Source organism: Cricetulus griseus, assembly GCF_003668045.3.
Source record: "Cricetulus griseus strain 17A/GY chromosome 1 unlocalized genomic scaffold, alternate assembly CriGri-PICRH-1.0 chr1_1, whole genome shotgun sequence".
In the NCBI taxonomy this organism is placed as follows: domain Eukaryota; kingdom Metazoa; phylum Chordata; class Mammalia; order Rodentia; family Cricetidae; genus Cricetulus; species Cricetulus griseus.
In genome coordinates, this window is record NW_023276807.1 from 269138911 (window position 1) to 269153440 (window position 14530).

Consider the following 14530-nt stretch of genomic DNA (forward strand, 5'->3'; position numbering starts at 1 on the left):
CCTCTCCTCTCCTCTCCTCTCCTCTCCTCTCCTCTCCTCCCTCAGAATTAAATTTTTATAATATCCTACCATCCTTAATATGATCAATTTCCCAGTCTCTTCCTAATTTCTTCTATACTGTTTTTAATTTAAGCTCTTGAGAGTAAACATCAGTATTATCATTGCTTCCAAATGTGAGCCAAGTATCAAAATGTTCCAGGAACTTCATGTGTTACATATGCATCTCATTGTATGTTGTAGATTAAATGAATTAGTTTTATCTATTTCTTCATCACTTCTCCTCCCTCTTGGTGTGTAGCCCTTGATTGGTCTTGTTTCATGGTATAGCTCAAGCCTCCAAAGCAATATGGTAGCTGCTCAACGAATTCGTGCTGAAGAAATAACCGCACATCTACTATGAAAACACTAGTGCGCTGCTCACATTATACTGAGTTAATGAACATACATTATGCATAGAGATAGCAGTTTCTATGCTTCCCTGACAGGCTGCTATCTACGGTGGGTGAGGAAGGTTATACAACAAAGCCAAATAAATTATCCATTCATATGAATAGGAACTCTGAAATGCAATAAGTAGGGACACAGTGGCCTCAAAGTCACAATGATGTAGGGAACTGGAATACATGTAGTCTAGATCCTAGTTCTGCCTGTGATCTGCACTGGCTCTCCAAATGCTTCTAGTGGCTTCCTCTTAAGGAAGAGACTAGTGTTACCTGCAAACTGTGTGACTAAGGGACTTGGGGGCAGGGCTTGTCAACAGAATCAAGAAAGAGGGACAAGAACACTTTTTATTCTTTACTTTATTTTTAAAAATTGTGTGCACCTGGGTGTATGTCTGTGTACTGTTGTGTCTGCAGTGCCTGAAGAGGACAGAGAGTGTTAGATTTCTTGCACTGTTGCAAACGTCATATGGTCCTGGAAATCAAAGCCAGTTCTTCTGGAAGAACAACAACTCCTCTGAACAGCCGAGCCATCTCTCCACTCCCCACTCCCTCAAAAAGAGGGATCCATACAACCAATCAGAGATGGGAAATATTTTTATTTTCATCTGCCTCATCTCTGCATTCATGTGTGCAAGCACAGGGGACCCAACGCTGTTCTCTGGGATTGTTTGGACCTGTAATCCCTCCAGGGTGTCCTCAAAGGCAGTTTCTTGTACCAATGGGAAAAGGAAGAAGTGGAAATGCAATTTTATCTCCCAACTGAACTTGATTAAATGAGGACTGTTCTAATCAAAAGTTTGAATCCTGAGGGCGGGTGGCGGGGGAGGGGCAGGCAATGCTGATAACAGGTTTGAGAGTATTTGGGAAGAACAGAGGCAAAATAATAAAGAGAAGGTAGACAAGGAACCAGGCAAGAAGATAATTGTAGTAAAGCTTATTAAGGCATAAAATTAGGTGAACAAATTGCCTCGCAGATAGCTCAGTGTTACGCTTGTTGCTAGACTGGCAGAGGAAGTGAAGAGAGCTTTCTGAAAACATTACTTTTATTATTTTAATAATTTATGTAGGAATCATAGTAGCTGCAATCTGTTAGCCAGAAACAATTGCCAGCTGGTGTCATCCTGGGGTAACTATAGTAGGCCGAATGCAAATATGTTTCTTTCCTTTCACCTGAAGAGCACTCTGAGAAAGTTCCTGTTCGTTTTCTGCAGAATGCCATGTCTGCCCTCATAGATAAGGAAGCCTGTTTATTGCACGGTTTAAGTTCTTTGATTGGGTTCACAACAAGTTCTACTGTGGTACCAGAGAGATTATACCTGGGAGAGAAGAGGTGCGTACCCGACCAAATTTGCCTATCATGAGAAATGAATTCCCGAGCACATGCCTGAATTATCTCTGCAATTGCCCCGGATCTGTGCATTGCTTTCCTTCCACTTACCCCAAGGAAATGGCGGCACCCCATCAGCTATTTTACTGAAAGCAAAAGCAACAATAACAACAAAAAGATTTTTATAGAATGGTAGCATGTTTTTGAACACTGTTATGTGTACTTAGGAATACATAAGTTATCAACGACATTTTTTACAGTATTTTCTTTGGGAACTATGGTAAGTGTCCTGTTTTAATAACGATGACATTGATTTATGATTGGTACTCTTTCCCTTGTTTATCTGGAAACTATGACTAGACCTCATAACATTGCAGGATGCGAAATTGCCCTGTTTTGCCTAGCAAGCCATGGAAGAGGGAAAATAACTTAACTGTTCTGTAGCAATTATGTTGTCTCTTCCTGCCTCCTGCCTCAGAGGGTCTCAAGAAGGGAGAGAGGGAACTATGATCTGTGTTGTTGCTGTTTCCTGGATTAGTTAGGTGGCGATTTGAATGCATTTCAGGGAATCAGAAGCTTCTGGTTTGACTTTGCTTTCACCTGACTTTTCTTGGTTCAGTTTCCTCATCTCCAAAATGAGATATCACCCATTTTAAAAAATCTCCTTAGAGTGCTGTTCTGAGAAGCCAAGGAAAAGATGGCTAGGAAAGTGCTTTTCCACTATGTAAATTATCACCAACACTCCATTTGGATAGAAAGGCTCTCCTTAGCCATGAGATATAAAGCAGCATTCTAGAAAAAAAGGTATTTCTCCAATAAAATAGTGTACAAAGGCACAAAGTCATAATGACTTTTTACCTGAAAACAGAGAGAGAGAGAGAGAGAGAGAGAGAGAGAGAGAGAGAGAGAGAGAGAGAGAGCATGTGGATGCCAGAGGACAGCTTAGGATGTTGTCCTCAAATGCCATCCACCTTTTATTTGGGACTGATTTCTATCATTGGCCTAGAACTTGTCAAGTAGACTACACCGGCCTACTGGGCCAGCAGAGTGCTAATGATCTGTTTGTACCTCGTGTCTGCTTCCCTAGCAGAGACCCTGAGATACTGGTCATCACATCCAGCTTAAAAAAAAAAAAAGTTAGCTGTAGAAATTGAAACCTAGGACCTTGTTCACGAATTGTCTCAATTATCTCCCCAGCCTTAAAAGCAAAACAAAACAAAAACAAACAAACAAGAAACCCTCTGCCAACAAGATGGATTTTGGAAATAATTCCTGGACTTCATTGATTTCTTCTTTCAAAAGGAACAATTTCTTGTTTTGGAGTGTGGTATGATGATTGGTAGGACTTTAAACTTGAGTCCAGAGAGTGTTTGAGGAGCCTTCTACAGTATCAAGAATGGTATGGCATGTGTTACAACTGTTAAAGGTTGAAAACGGGTGGAAGCAGAGGAGGAATGTTTTGCTGGGAAGAACAGTAAAACTAACTTCTGACCAGCAAGTGTCAGCATTCCCAAAAGAGATATGGATTTTAACCGATGGTTCCACATGGAACATGACAGAAGAGGCCAGGGCCGTTCTCAGGAAAAAATAAGTCCCACACAGCACACACCCCTAAGTAGACAGGCAGAACGGTGCTCTGGTGTGAAAGTGTGGAATACCATAGCTGAGGAAATATGTCTGGCTGGTAACTAGGAAGGACACCTTTAGTCTGGGCCAGGAATTCACATTGATTGTCCCAAATTCCAACACACTGCCCCTGATCTCTTGGAAAACAGCTCCAGTGGATCCAGGCATGGTGGGTCAGGCGCACCACTTTGATGTGAGCTAGTTGGCATATCCATTCATTATCTGAAAATCATGAGTTGTAGCTAAACAAAGATTGGACTCTGGGGCAATTTCAAAATTTACATCCTCAAAAATGAGAATTTTAAAAACATCTGTGGACGAAGAAGGACTTTGTTGAGAAACACAGGTGAGGAGAGTTGGTATTGTGTTTCACTCGGGAAAGGTTTGTCCTGAACAATCAAAGAGCTCACTTTGTGTTAGAATGCATTTTAGGAGGTGACCATTAAACTCTACTTATACCCTGCCTGGCTGCGTTCTGGACTGGCCTCGTGGTGAAGGAAATGAAGTAGGCACCAAACACAATGCCCTTTGCATATAGCAAGCGTTTAACGGTTGCTGGTTGAATAAAGTTGTAGCGTTGAACCTGCTAAGCCAGTAGTTAAGGAAGGCTTGGCACAAACTTGAGCATCGGTGTGAATGTCTTGGGGCGACAGTAAATGAAGTCTGGAGCCATTGCCATGCTGAGGAGGGACAGGAGAAAGCCCTGTCTGTGGGGGACTTCCTGCCTTAGGGGGTTATTCCTGCAAACAAGAGCGAGCAGGTTTCTGTCCACTCTCATACTGAGAAAGCCGCCAGCGTTGCGATGTAGAGGAATCAGATCATCTCCAGCAACGCCCTCGGTGGGGCCTGTTCTCGCTGCACCGCTAGCCTTTTTGTCAGATCTCCGCGGCTCCAGGCAGGAAGGTTCCCACCCCCAGCTGCCTCCCGCGAGCCCCGCAGAGCCGCCGACTCCTCCCCTGGAAACTCCTCCGGGGCTGAGGAAGGCTTTGGCGCATGCTCCGTACCTAGGGCAGGTTTTTTTGCTGCGGGTAGCAGGGCTCCTGTCACACCGGCTGGCGGGTAGTGGCGGTGCCAGCCCGCGTGAGCGAGTGTGCGCGCGTTGCCTGCGCCTGGGCGGGCAGACCCGGAGCAGTAGTGCGATTCGCCCGGGAGGCGGCTCCGCAGAGGCGTCTCGCTCGCCCGCGCCGAGGGGCCGCTTTGCAAACTTGCGGCGGGCTCCGGGCAGCCGGGGACCCGCGGGCGAAGGCGCGGGGCGCGGTGCACACGGAGGGCTGGGGCTGCGGGGACCGGGCCGCGCCTTTGCCCTTGGCCCGCGCCTTGCTGAGCTTCATGCAGCCCTGGTGCTCGCCGCCGCAGCTGCCCCGGGCAGGTCCGGGACCCGAACCCTGCGCCCCCGCGTCTGAGCGTCTGCCGGCCGGCGGCGGGAGGCTCCGTGTCGCCTGAGAGCCCCGCGTCCGGGCGCAAGAGGAGCCGGCTGGAGCCAGGCGCCCCGGGGATCCCGAGGAGCCCTACGCCGCCGCCGCCGGCGCCCGTCTTCCCGGCTCCGCTCGCTCGTAGGCCCCGGCTCCGCAAGCCCCGGAGTGCGGCGGGGCAGCTAGGCAGCCGCGCTCCTCGGCGGCAGGGGCATGGAGGAGCGGCGGGCTCGGAGCCGCGCCCCGGAGTCCCCGAAACTTCCGAGCAGGCGCCCTATCGCGCCGCTGCCGCTGCCGCCGCCGCCACCTCCTCACCTGCCGGCCTGAGAGCGGGACCATGGATGAAAGGTTCAACAAGTGGCTGCTGACGCCCGTGCTCACGCTCCTCTTCGTGGTCATCATGTACCAGTACGTGTCCCCTTCCTGCAGCAGCTCCTGCGCCAACTTCGGGGAGCAGCCCCGCGTCGGGGAGGCCCGCCCGCCCGCCGCCCCGAGTCCTGCCCGGCGGGCACAGGCGCCCCCAGACGAGTGGGAGCGGCGGCCCCAGCTGCCCCGCCACCCCGGGGACCGCCCGAGGGTCCTCACGGGGTCGCGGCTCCCGAGGACGAGGATGAGGATCCGGGGGGCCCCGGGGAGGAAGAGGAGGACGACGACGACGACGAGGAGGAGGAGCCGGATCCCGAGGCGCCCGAAAACGGCTCCCTGCCCCGCTTCGTGCCTCGCTTCAACTTCACCCTGAAGGACCTGACCCGCTTCGTGGACTTTAACATCAAAGGGCGCGACGTGATCGTGTTCCTGCACATCCAGAAGACCGGGGGCACCACGTTCGGCCGGCACCTGGTGAAGAACATACGCCTGGAGCAGCCGTGCAGCTGCAAAGCTGGCCAGAAAAAGTGCACCTGCCACCGGCCCGGCAAGAAGGAGACCTGGCTCTTCTCCCGCTTCTCCACCGGCTGGAGCTGCGGGCTGCACGCCGACTGGACCGAGCTCACCAACTGCGTGCCGGCCATCATGGAGAAGAAGGATTGTCCCCGCAACCACAGCCACACCAGGTACCGTGCCTGTCCCACGCGGCTTCTGTTTGTTTTCCGAACCCCCCCCCCATCCCGACCCTGCCCGCCAGCCCCTTTGCTGTCTGGAAGCGGTTTCCAGCGAGTGGGGCAGAGAATTTGGGTGAGGGGTTACCACAGGGGGCTTGAGCTGGTTCCTCTCCGTGCTCCACTGCTTCTTGCCCCCCCCCCCCCCCCCCGACCACAGACGTGCCCACAGACATGCTGCTGTGCATTCTGCCCGGTGCCTAGCACTTTGTCACGTGGTGTTTGAGCCAGGGTGTTGAGGGTCTGGGTTGGACCAGCGAGGTCGAATCTTGAACTTAAATTATATGGTGGACACCCAAAGGGCACGGGAGCTGCCAGTGCAGACACAAAGCACGGGTTTTTCAGGAATGGGGAAGCTGGAGTATAATCCCCTGGCAAGTGGCTCTTGGTGGCTGCCTGCCAGCTCAGTAAACAATCCTTTCGAAGCCGCTTTGATGACACACGTGCGAATTTGCGCTCCACTGTGATAACCCTAATTCCGGAGATGGTCTTTCTGTTGGGCAGTGCCAGGTTTTGGACCCATGTTGTTCTCAGCAAGATTTCCACTCTTCCCCTTAAGCCATAAATCTCAGCATTATTTGTTAAATGCCTACTGTGTGCCTGGGAGTGGGCCCAGTGGATACAAAGATCTAACCCATTTCTGTCAAGAGGGTATGCTAGCCCGCTAAAACAGCAATGCAGCCGAGGACTGAGAAAGTTTGGAATCTTAGTTCCCAATGCAGCTAGTTCCTTCCAGCCTTTGAGCGATGCTTCGGCTTAAGAATATGGTCTGATGCTCTTCTGCCCATTGCCATCTGGAGATAAATCTGACATGCTCAAGGGAATACAATATTTTAAAAAAAATCAGAACATTAGTTTACCGAAGTTTGTATCTTAAAGGTTTCAAACCATTTGGTGTGAGGGAATCGGAGTTGAACTATTCAGATTGCTATGTTGATATCAGGTAGCCTTTTGCATTTGGCATTATGGAAAAGCTTCATTAGCTGGAAGCTATACAGATTTTGAAATTTGCCACCACTGAAGCATCTAATTCTACTCCATTTCTCTGACAATAGTGGAATTTCATCATGGGCTTTTTTTTCTTTTATTCTAGCAGTTTATTAAATATTTTGTCTTCTCCATGCTCCTTCTGTTGGATGCAAATCATTCAGAATAAGAAACTAGTAGTCCCTTTCCCTTAGTTTGTTTGAAGGGCTTTGCACCTGTGAAGATTTTAATAGTGCATTATTTAATAGTACAGTGTCTTCCAGCGGAACGCTTTAAGTGCTATATTTACTCATAGCTCATAGCACTATGACTTTATTGAGACTGCCTCTGCTCCACATCGTTCCATGTGGATATTACACATTCCCGGTTGATCCCAAAGAGCTTGTGAGCCTGTCTCATGGCTGCTGTTCTAGTAACGTGGACCCTCTCACTATCACATCAACCCTCTGATGACTTTCAGTGAGTGTTAGTATAAAAAACCAAAGCACTGCCTTAGTGGGTAGATGCATGAAGACTTACAGAAATTAGAGGAAGATGAGAAACATGCCGTAGCTGGGTTTTGGCTGAGTAATCAGTCGCCCGCTGTTAAAGACCCCACGTAGGCCACACACTGCGAGGTCTCCGTTCCACAGAAGATACACGCCATCTCTGCACTTCCTGGCAGGAAAATTCCGCCTTGACTATTTGAACATATGGGTTCTGTCAAAATCAAGCGGTGTTCTGAGTTCAGCCATAAACATTCATTTCTTTTGTGCCACAAGTGATCAGATAATCAATCATCTTGCATCAGTTTATTTTTCTTATTATTTTTTTTTTTGGTGTGGTGTTTTGTGTTGCATTGTGCAACCTTCTTCCCTCTTCCCATTCTCTCTCCTCCACCCCCCCAGTGAGTCTCAGTTACCTTTCTTCATAGCTCCTGTAGGAAGGGGTCCCTGTGATGTATGTGAGTGCCCTGCATCAAAAGCTCTAGGGGAGGAATTGAAGAGACGTTAATAGTAGCATCTTGCTGGCAGAGAAGATTGAATTAGTTGTCTGTCATTGTAATGTCTGTGTACAGCATTCTACAGTCAACGAGATTAGCCTGGATAATGGAGGGTACATTTCCACAATGCAAAATGGCAGATAATCTATTGCTACATAATGGGAACAAGGTTCTATTTCAAATAGGGCTGACTCTAAGCAAAATTGAGAAGGAGCTCCTGTTGGTCTTATTTCCCAGGGCTCTCTGCTTCTGCTCCCCTCTTGGTGGCTCCTCCCTGTTTCCTTTAAGGACCAATGCCCTTGTGGATCAGGGAATTGGTTAATGCAGGACCCTGGAGTAAGAAGAGCGGTGATCTTGCATGATGTGTGTACCAGGACTAAGGTACGCTCTTTCAGAGCCCGAGTCTCCAATTCTCTCCCTCTATAATGTAAACAATAACTAGGATGTCCCATACAGGTGTGTTTTGAGAAGTAAACGAGCTAATCAATGGGACATACTTAGCATGGTGTGTATACACAGAGCAATATGCTGGCATATAGTACTTAATATTTAACACCTGTGTGTATGGCAACTGGGTAGTGACAGAGGACAGAGGGACACTCAGGCTAGAGACAGAAGAGAGGAAGCAAGTCTGAGAGAACAGGGGCAGGGAGCTGAAGGGAGCATGATATGGATTTCATAGGCTCAGGAGGGGGCCAGACCCCATGAAACTACAAAGGTGAATTCTGACTTGACAGTGGTTGGCATCAGATTGGAAACCAATAGTAAGATGACTTGACTGCATCACTTTTTAAAAAATCATTTCCCAAGGATTTCTTCTTTTGTATGTGGTGATTTTCCCCTTTCATTATTTCCTCAGTAGGTTATCCTACTCAGCGTCTTGTGTGTATTCTTCTTAAAAAAAAACTGTGTGTGTGTGAGTGTGTGTGTGTGTGTGTTTGTGTGTGTGTGTGTATGTAGAGAGTGGAGGAGCGCACTAGTGTTGTGGTCCTGGGCATATTGGCCATATGCAAGCCATGGAGTGACTATGAAGGTCAGGGACCAGCCTCGTGTGTCTGTTTTTGCCCCCCCCCCATCTTGCTTGAGACCTGTTTCTTGACATCAGATGTTTATACCAGGCTACATGGGCTGTGGGCTTTTGAAGATTCTCCTGTCTCTGTCTTCCGTGTCACCACGGGAATGGTGGGATTACAGCCATGGCGTCAGGCTTTATGCAGGTACTGGGGATCTGAACCCAGGTCCTCGTGCTTATGTGGTGGACTCTTCATGGCAGAGCCATCTCCCCATCCTGGGTTCCCCTTTACTTTGTGTTTCCTCCCCTTTATCTGTGTCACCCAAGCATTAGGAGAAGCCTCTTTACCAATATTGAGTATGGATGGAATCATAGCATTTTATAGCAAAATAAAAAAGATAAAAACCACTGAAGAGAAAACTAATAACCCACAATTTGATGAGCATTCTAACACTAAAAAGGTGAGATGATGTTTCTGAAGTTTCCCTAGGGAGTTCGTGTCTTCATTTTGTGACTGTACCGAGTGCCCCGAGTACTGTCTTAATTACCTACTAATACATCAGGTGCTCTGGTGGTAATGGGCATGGAGTTTTGAGCAGTGCCATGACCTTGTGTGAGCTTGCCTGTTAGGAAAGGTACTTTCAACCTTGGTAAGAGGATATCTTCTTTCTTACACAATGCCAGAAGATACTCTTCTATATCATTCTGTAGCATGAGGAAGAGATTTTTTTCTTTTATGACTCATGATCCATTGACCCTGTTAGGATGGCTGACATCCTATGGATTTGGTACTAGACAGGACACGGTGTTGCAAGTGATATAAACCTGTTTCACGTGGTGGTGGTGGTGGTGGTGGTGGTGGTGGGTTATTGACTTACGTGAGTGTACAACAGAATAGGAAAGTGTGGATGTGGTTTCAGAAATGTCTGGAAACATGAGACCCTTCCCTCTACATTACTGTGGCATGTTCTAGCAAAGGGCCTCAACACAGGAGGCAGGTAAATGACTTTCATGTATAAATAATCCACTGGGAGACAGAGAAGCAGGCTGGCACTGGGCTCCAGTTTGCAATCTTGGAGAAATTAACTCAGGTTAATTTCAGTTTGAACCTTGTGACTTTTTCAGCCAATCACTGTGGTCAGGATGATGAGGCTCTTTGACTCACTTTGTATCACAGAACGTGGGGTGTGTGTGTGTGTGTGTGTGTGTGTGTGTGATCAGAGAAAAAGGTCTAGCATAGATGCAGTGCCTGGGTGGACAACAGGCTCTTCAATGGTGTCAAGTACAGTTGCTCATAAATGAGAGAGAAATGAACCTTCAGCCATCTTCTCTGCATTCTAGTGAAGGAACACTCCTAGGCAAATGATAATTCTTCTGATTGGTATGTCTTCATTGATTTCTGAGAGCCAAATCCACAGTAACTGAAGGCACTGGTAATGTTTACTGTGAAGACTGAAACAGTGAGGAGAAACATCAAAGCTGCCTTCAGCACCCAAAAGAAGGCGGCGTGGAAGGTGAAGGGGACTTGTTTTTACATCAACCTGGCATGTAGAATGTAGAGCCAGGGCAAGGACTTGGTGGGGTTTCAACTTGAGAAAGAACTTCATAAAATTTGTAGCTGTCTGCAGTCAGGGTGAACTCCTCTGTGAAGTGGGGTGGTCCTTAGCAGGGGGAGCTTTCGTAGTGTCTGCTTAACCACTGATGGGTATGAAATTCCTTCCTGGGAAAAGGCGGCCTGGGTGGCCATTTACTGTAAGAGTTCTTCATTCAAATCTAAGAGGAATTTAGGGTGTCTTCTCCCATCCCTGCCACGTGAACAGAAAAGAACAATGAAGACCATACACGAATCAGCTCTCTAGCATTCATAAACATTTCTGCAAAGAAGCTTGGGTAGAGTACAACCTGAGAGAAGCCATTGCCTCCCACATTCAGGGCCCAAGCAGTGGGACCTTTTTATGGCATTGCTTTCTTAACAAATAAAAGATTAGATGAGAAGATTCAACACGACTCATCCCATAACAATCAATCAAACAAACAAATAGAATTGCTTTAAAACCTCATCCTGCTTTCCCTCTAGACAGCATGCTAACATACATGTTTTCTACAGAGCTCCGGCTCAGAGATCCCAGACTCTTGTAGCCTGCACTACTGTGCCATCTCTTGTAATTAGAAATGCTGAGATGCCAAGAAGGTTAATTTTTCCCCAACTGTTTGTATGCAGTGTGAAATGAAAGAGAAGGTTTCAACACACTGCATCCACTTACCTGTCCATGACAAGGAATGTCCCTTAAAGTATCACTTCAGCCTCAAACCACCAATCTCTTCGAGTCAGGAAGATGTTAACACATATGGTTTTCTGAGTGGTGAGGGTGTAACTGTCAGTAGTTAATCTTAACAGATGACCTATTGCGATGCCTTCTCTTGCTGGTTACTGTGGGGCTTTTTGATAGGCTCGACTTCAGAGAAGCAGAAGTGTTTGAGTGATGATTAGAAGCTAGGTAATTGTAGCCAACAGTGTGGTTTTGCTTAATTTCAGACTCTTCTTGATTTCCCAAAGCTAATTATTATGATTCCACTTTGTCTAAAGACAATCAGAATCTTAGGGCATTTGAAAATTGCTTATGTTTGATAACGGGTTCATAGTTTGAAATTGTCAAACCCTGATGTGACTTTAAGAGTTACAAGATACATTGTATTGGATGGGGCTAATATGAAAGTAATTGAATAGGGAAGTCTTATTTATGCATTTTGTAATCTATTACCTTGTGTTTAAATTTGCTAGATGTTGGGTATCATGGATAAATCTTCTGTTAATTTTAATTGGCTAATGGTACTTTATATTAGTTGTAGCTGAGCATTTTAGCAATATGTTGGGAAATGTACAAAAATGTTGTCTGCTTATAGAGTGTTAATTTGGTTTTAATCTTCCTGTGGCATATACTGTTGCTCTGTAAAACACACATGAAGTGCTCATCACAGAGATTAACCCAGGGGAGATGCTCAGGAAATGCCTGCTTTTAGATTGCCTTTAAAAATTATGGTGTAATTGACAAGATTGTGGTCCTTTAGAAAATTGCTGGACACTTAGCTTCACGACTGTTACTTTGGGTGTAAATTCAACTTGTTAGCAGTTGAGATCCACAAATTGCAAGGTACTACATTTGATTATCCAAGAGAAAAGGAAAAGTAAGAAAGATAAGGTTCATTGTACTATGTCTGTAAGACTTTCTTCTTATAATAAGAGAGATGTCAGCTGTTCATTTGGGAACACACAGAAACTCTAAATTTTGGACAGGTTATTTCATTATACATTTTTAATTTAGAAAAAATGCCAGGTTGAGCTGGGAGGGTGGATGGTGGACAGAGGTTTACATCATCTTAGGTATATGTAGACTTGTGATCACTACTGCTCAAACCAGATAGCAGAGTTGGAGTTGGGTTTGTCTGGTTGGAGAATTTGACGTTGGGGAAACCAATGGAAGAGGTAATGACTCAGGAAAACATCCCCAAAGAGAAATCTGAGGAATCCATTGACAGACTTGCTAGCAACTGACAACGATGCTCTTCTCTGACCTGTGAATGTCACCTACCCTTATGAGTTGGGTCCCAAAGTCACACTCTGGGGATTTTGAGGTCGGTCAGCCTCTTGTTATGTGACCTTGTTGTGTGTGTGCACTTCTTTTCTGGAAAGGTAAGAGTGTCATAACTGACATGGCAGTCTAAGCATTAATAACCTATGTGGTGCCCTTGGAAAAGAGCAGGAAGTCTCATATATGTGGTTAGCCATTATATTTTCTTGGGACTTGTCATATACATACATCCTGAATTGTGTAAGGAAAACAGGAGAGCTATGCTACCCTTTTGGAATCTGGAATCTTTAAATAGCATAGAAGTTAACTGGCAAGTTGTAGTACAAAAGAAATGGCCGTAAAAGATAAAAAGTAAATGTTGATTCATAGAGAGCTAGGGACACTCAGTGGGTATTTAGTTAAATGGAAAAGTGAAGTATTTCCCCCCAAGCATACTGTTTTTTTCTAATGGGAAATTAATGAAACAGCAATAAAATGTTTAAACATACACAATTAAATTCATACATGAAAAAGTCCTGCAGTGAAATTGAATTAGTTGCCCATGGTCACATAAATATTTTTAGTTCATTGCTATTATTCATATCTAGCCATGCTTTGATTGGTAGGCACTGCCATTTGTTTTAAGAGCCCTTCATCTAACACCGTGGAGTTATGTTGAGCTATGCATTCCAATTTCTTCATAAACACAGGGTGTCATGAATGTCAATCTCCTTGACTTCCTTGGTATGTATCCGTTAGATTTACAGAGTATTCTTCCAAAGAACTTGAGATTGTGGGTATGTAATTACAAACCTGTTTGATGGACCACAATCAGAAACCTGTAGGATTTTTATGATTTATGTCTAAAGCAAAAGCAGACGTAGAAAGACGAGCAAAGTCGGTTTTGAACAGAGATAGACTTTAGTGTGCTGATGGCAGACTGAGGAGAAGACTCCCAGGAGGAGGTAACATTGAACAGAGAAGACAGAAGTTGGTCCTGTGTGCAGTGGCTCAGTCTCCTTTGTGTATGTATAAGATGCTGTCAGTGATCCATAGACTATCTGTTTTGGAGCAGAAGTATACTCAATGTTGCTGCTATGTGTTTACTAATAAATACCTTCTCTTTTGTAGCATGTTACAGTTTTATAACATTCCTGGTCTTATTAGTATGGGTTCTGGCACCAATTATGATTTTAAAGGCAGATGTCATAGAGGTACGTATTAGGGAAAGAGAACAGACATTGCATCTCCGGGTACCTTTTAATAACAAAGGGAGATTCTTAGCCCAACCGGATAGCACCTGGATATGAGGTAGCAATGGTGAAGAGTGATGTCTTACATCCATTGTATGCTGGTGGCTAACTGTCTCAGTGCGAGAAACCCAAGAAGAGGTATATGGATAAGAGCTGTTTGGAGAAACCTCCCGCTGCTACAAGGAGGGCAGAGAAAGAAACAGTTGGGAGGATATGTCCTGACTGCTTTCTCCCCTTGCCTGTCCATCTTTTCCCATTGTCTTGCACTGAGTGACTCTACCTGGAAGCCAAAAGGCATGGGAATTAGGCAGTCGATCTATTTCATGGACTCCAGTGAGGCAGAGAAGGACAGAAATAAACCCCGAGTGTCAGGGATGGAAGGGCTGAATCTGGAGGGTGATTTATACGGTGTCTTCAAATAGTTAGAAGTTTCCTCACTATTTTATGGATGTCCCAGTTCTTGTCAACAAATGAGATGAAGAACAAATAACCATATTGCATGCATCTCCCCTGCACAGAACAGAACATCAACTTAAAGAGTGGGGAAGTGGAAAGGGACCCTTTACAAAGGGAAAGTCACTACAGGGACATTTGCTGAATAAAAGGAAAGCCATGCTATTTTGGATATTTGTCACCAGAATGCACCTGAACCAGCTGGCTAATAGTGACAGATTTGGGCTGTTAGATCCGTGTTAGGATGCACAGTAGACAACACATATTTTATATTACATCTATGTGCAGCATTTTTATATATTTGGAGTTATAGAGCAATATTAGTTAAAGCGTGACAAGCAGTGTGCCAAAGTGGCTGTAGTCTGCAAA

The 14530-nt window shown here is 45.8% G+C and overlaps 1 protein-coding gene across 1 annotated transcript in view; it reads left to right on the plus strand.

The window, feature by feature from the left end:
* Positions 1-5145: 5145 nt before the first annotated feature.
* The window catches only part of Hs6st3 (heparan sulfate 6-O-sulfotransferase 3), a 726575-nt gene continuing 717190 nt past the window's right edge, over positions 5146-14530 (plus strand). Inside the window, 2 exon segments of the mRNA XM_027393921.2 lie at positions 5146-5356; positions 5359-5860. Of these exon segments, the coding sequence (XP_027249722.2) occupies positions 5146-5356; positions 5359-5860 (713 nt within the window).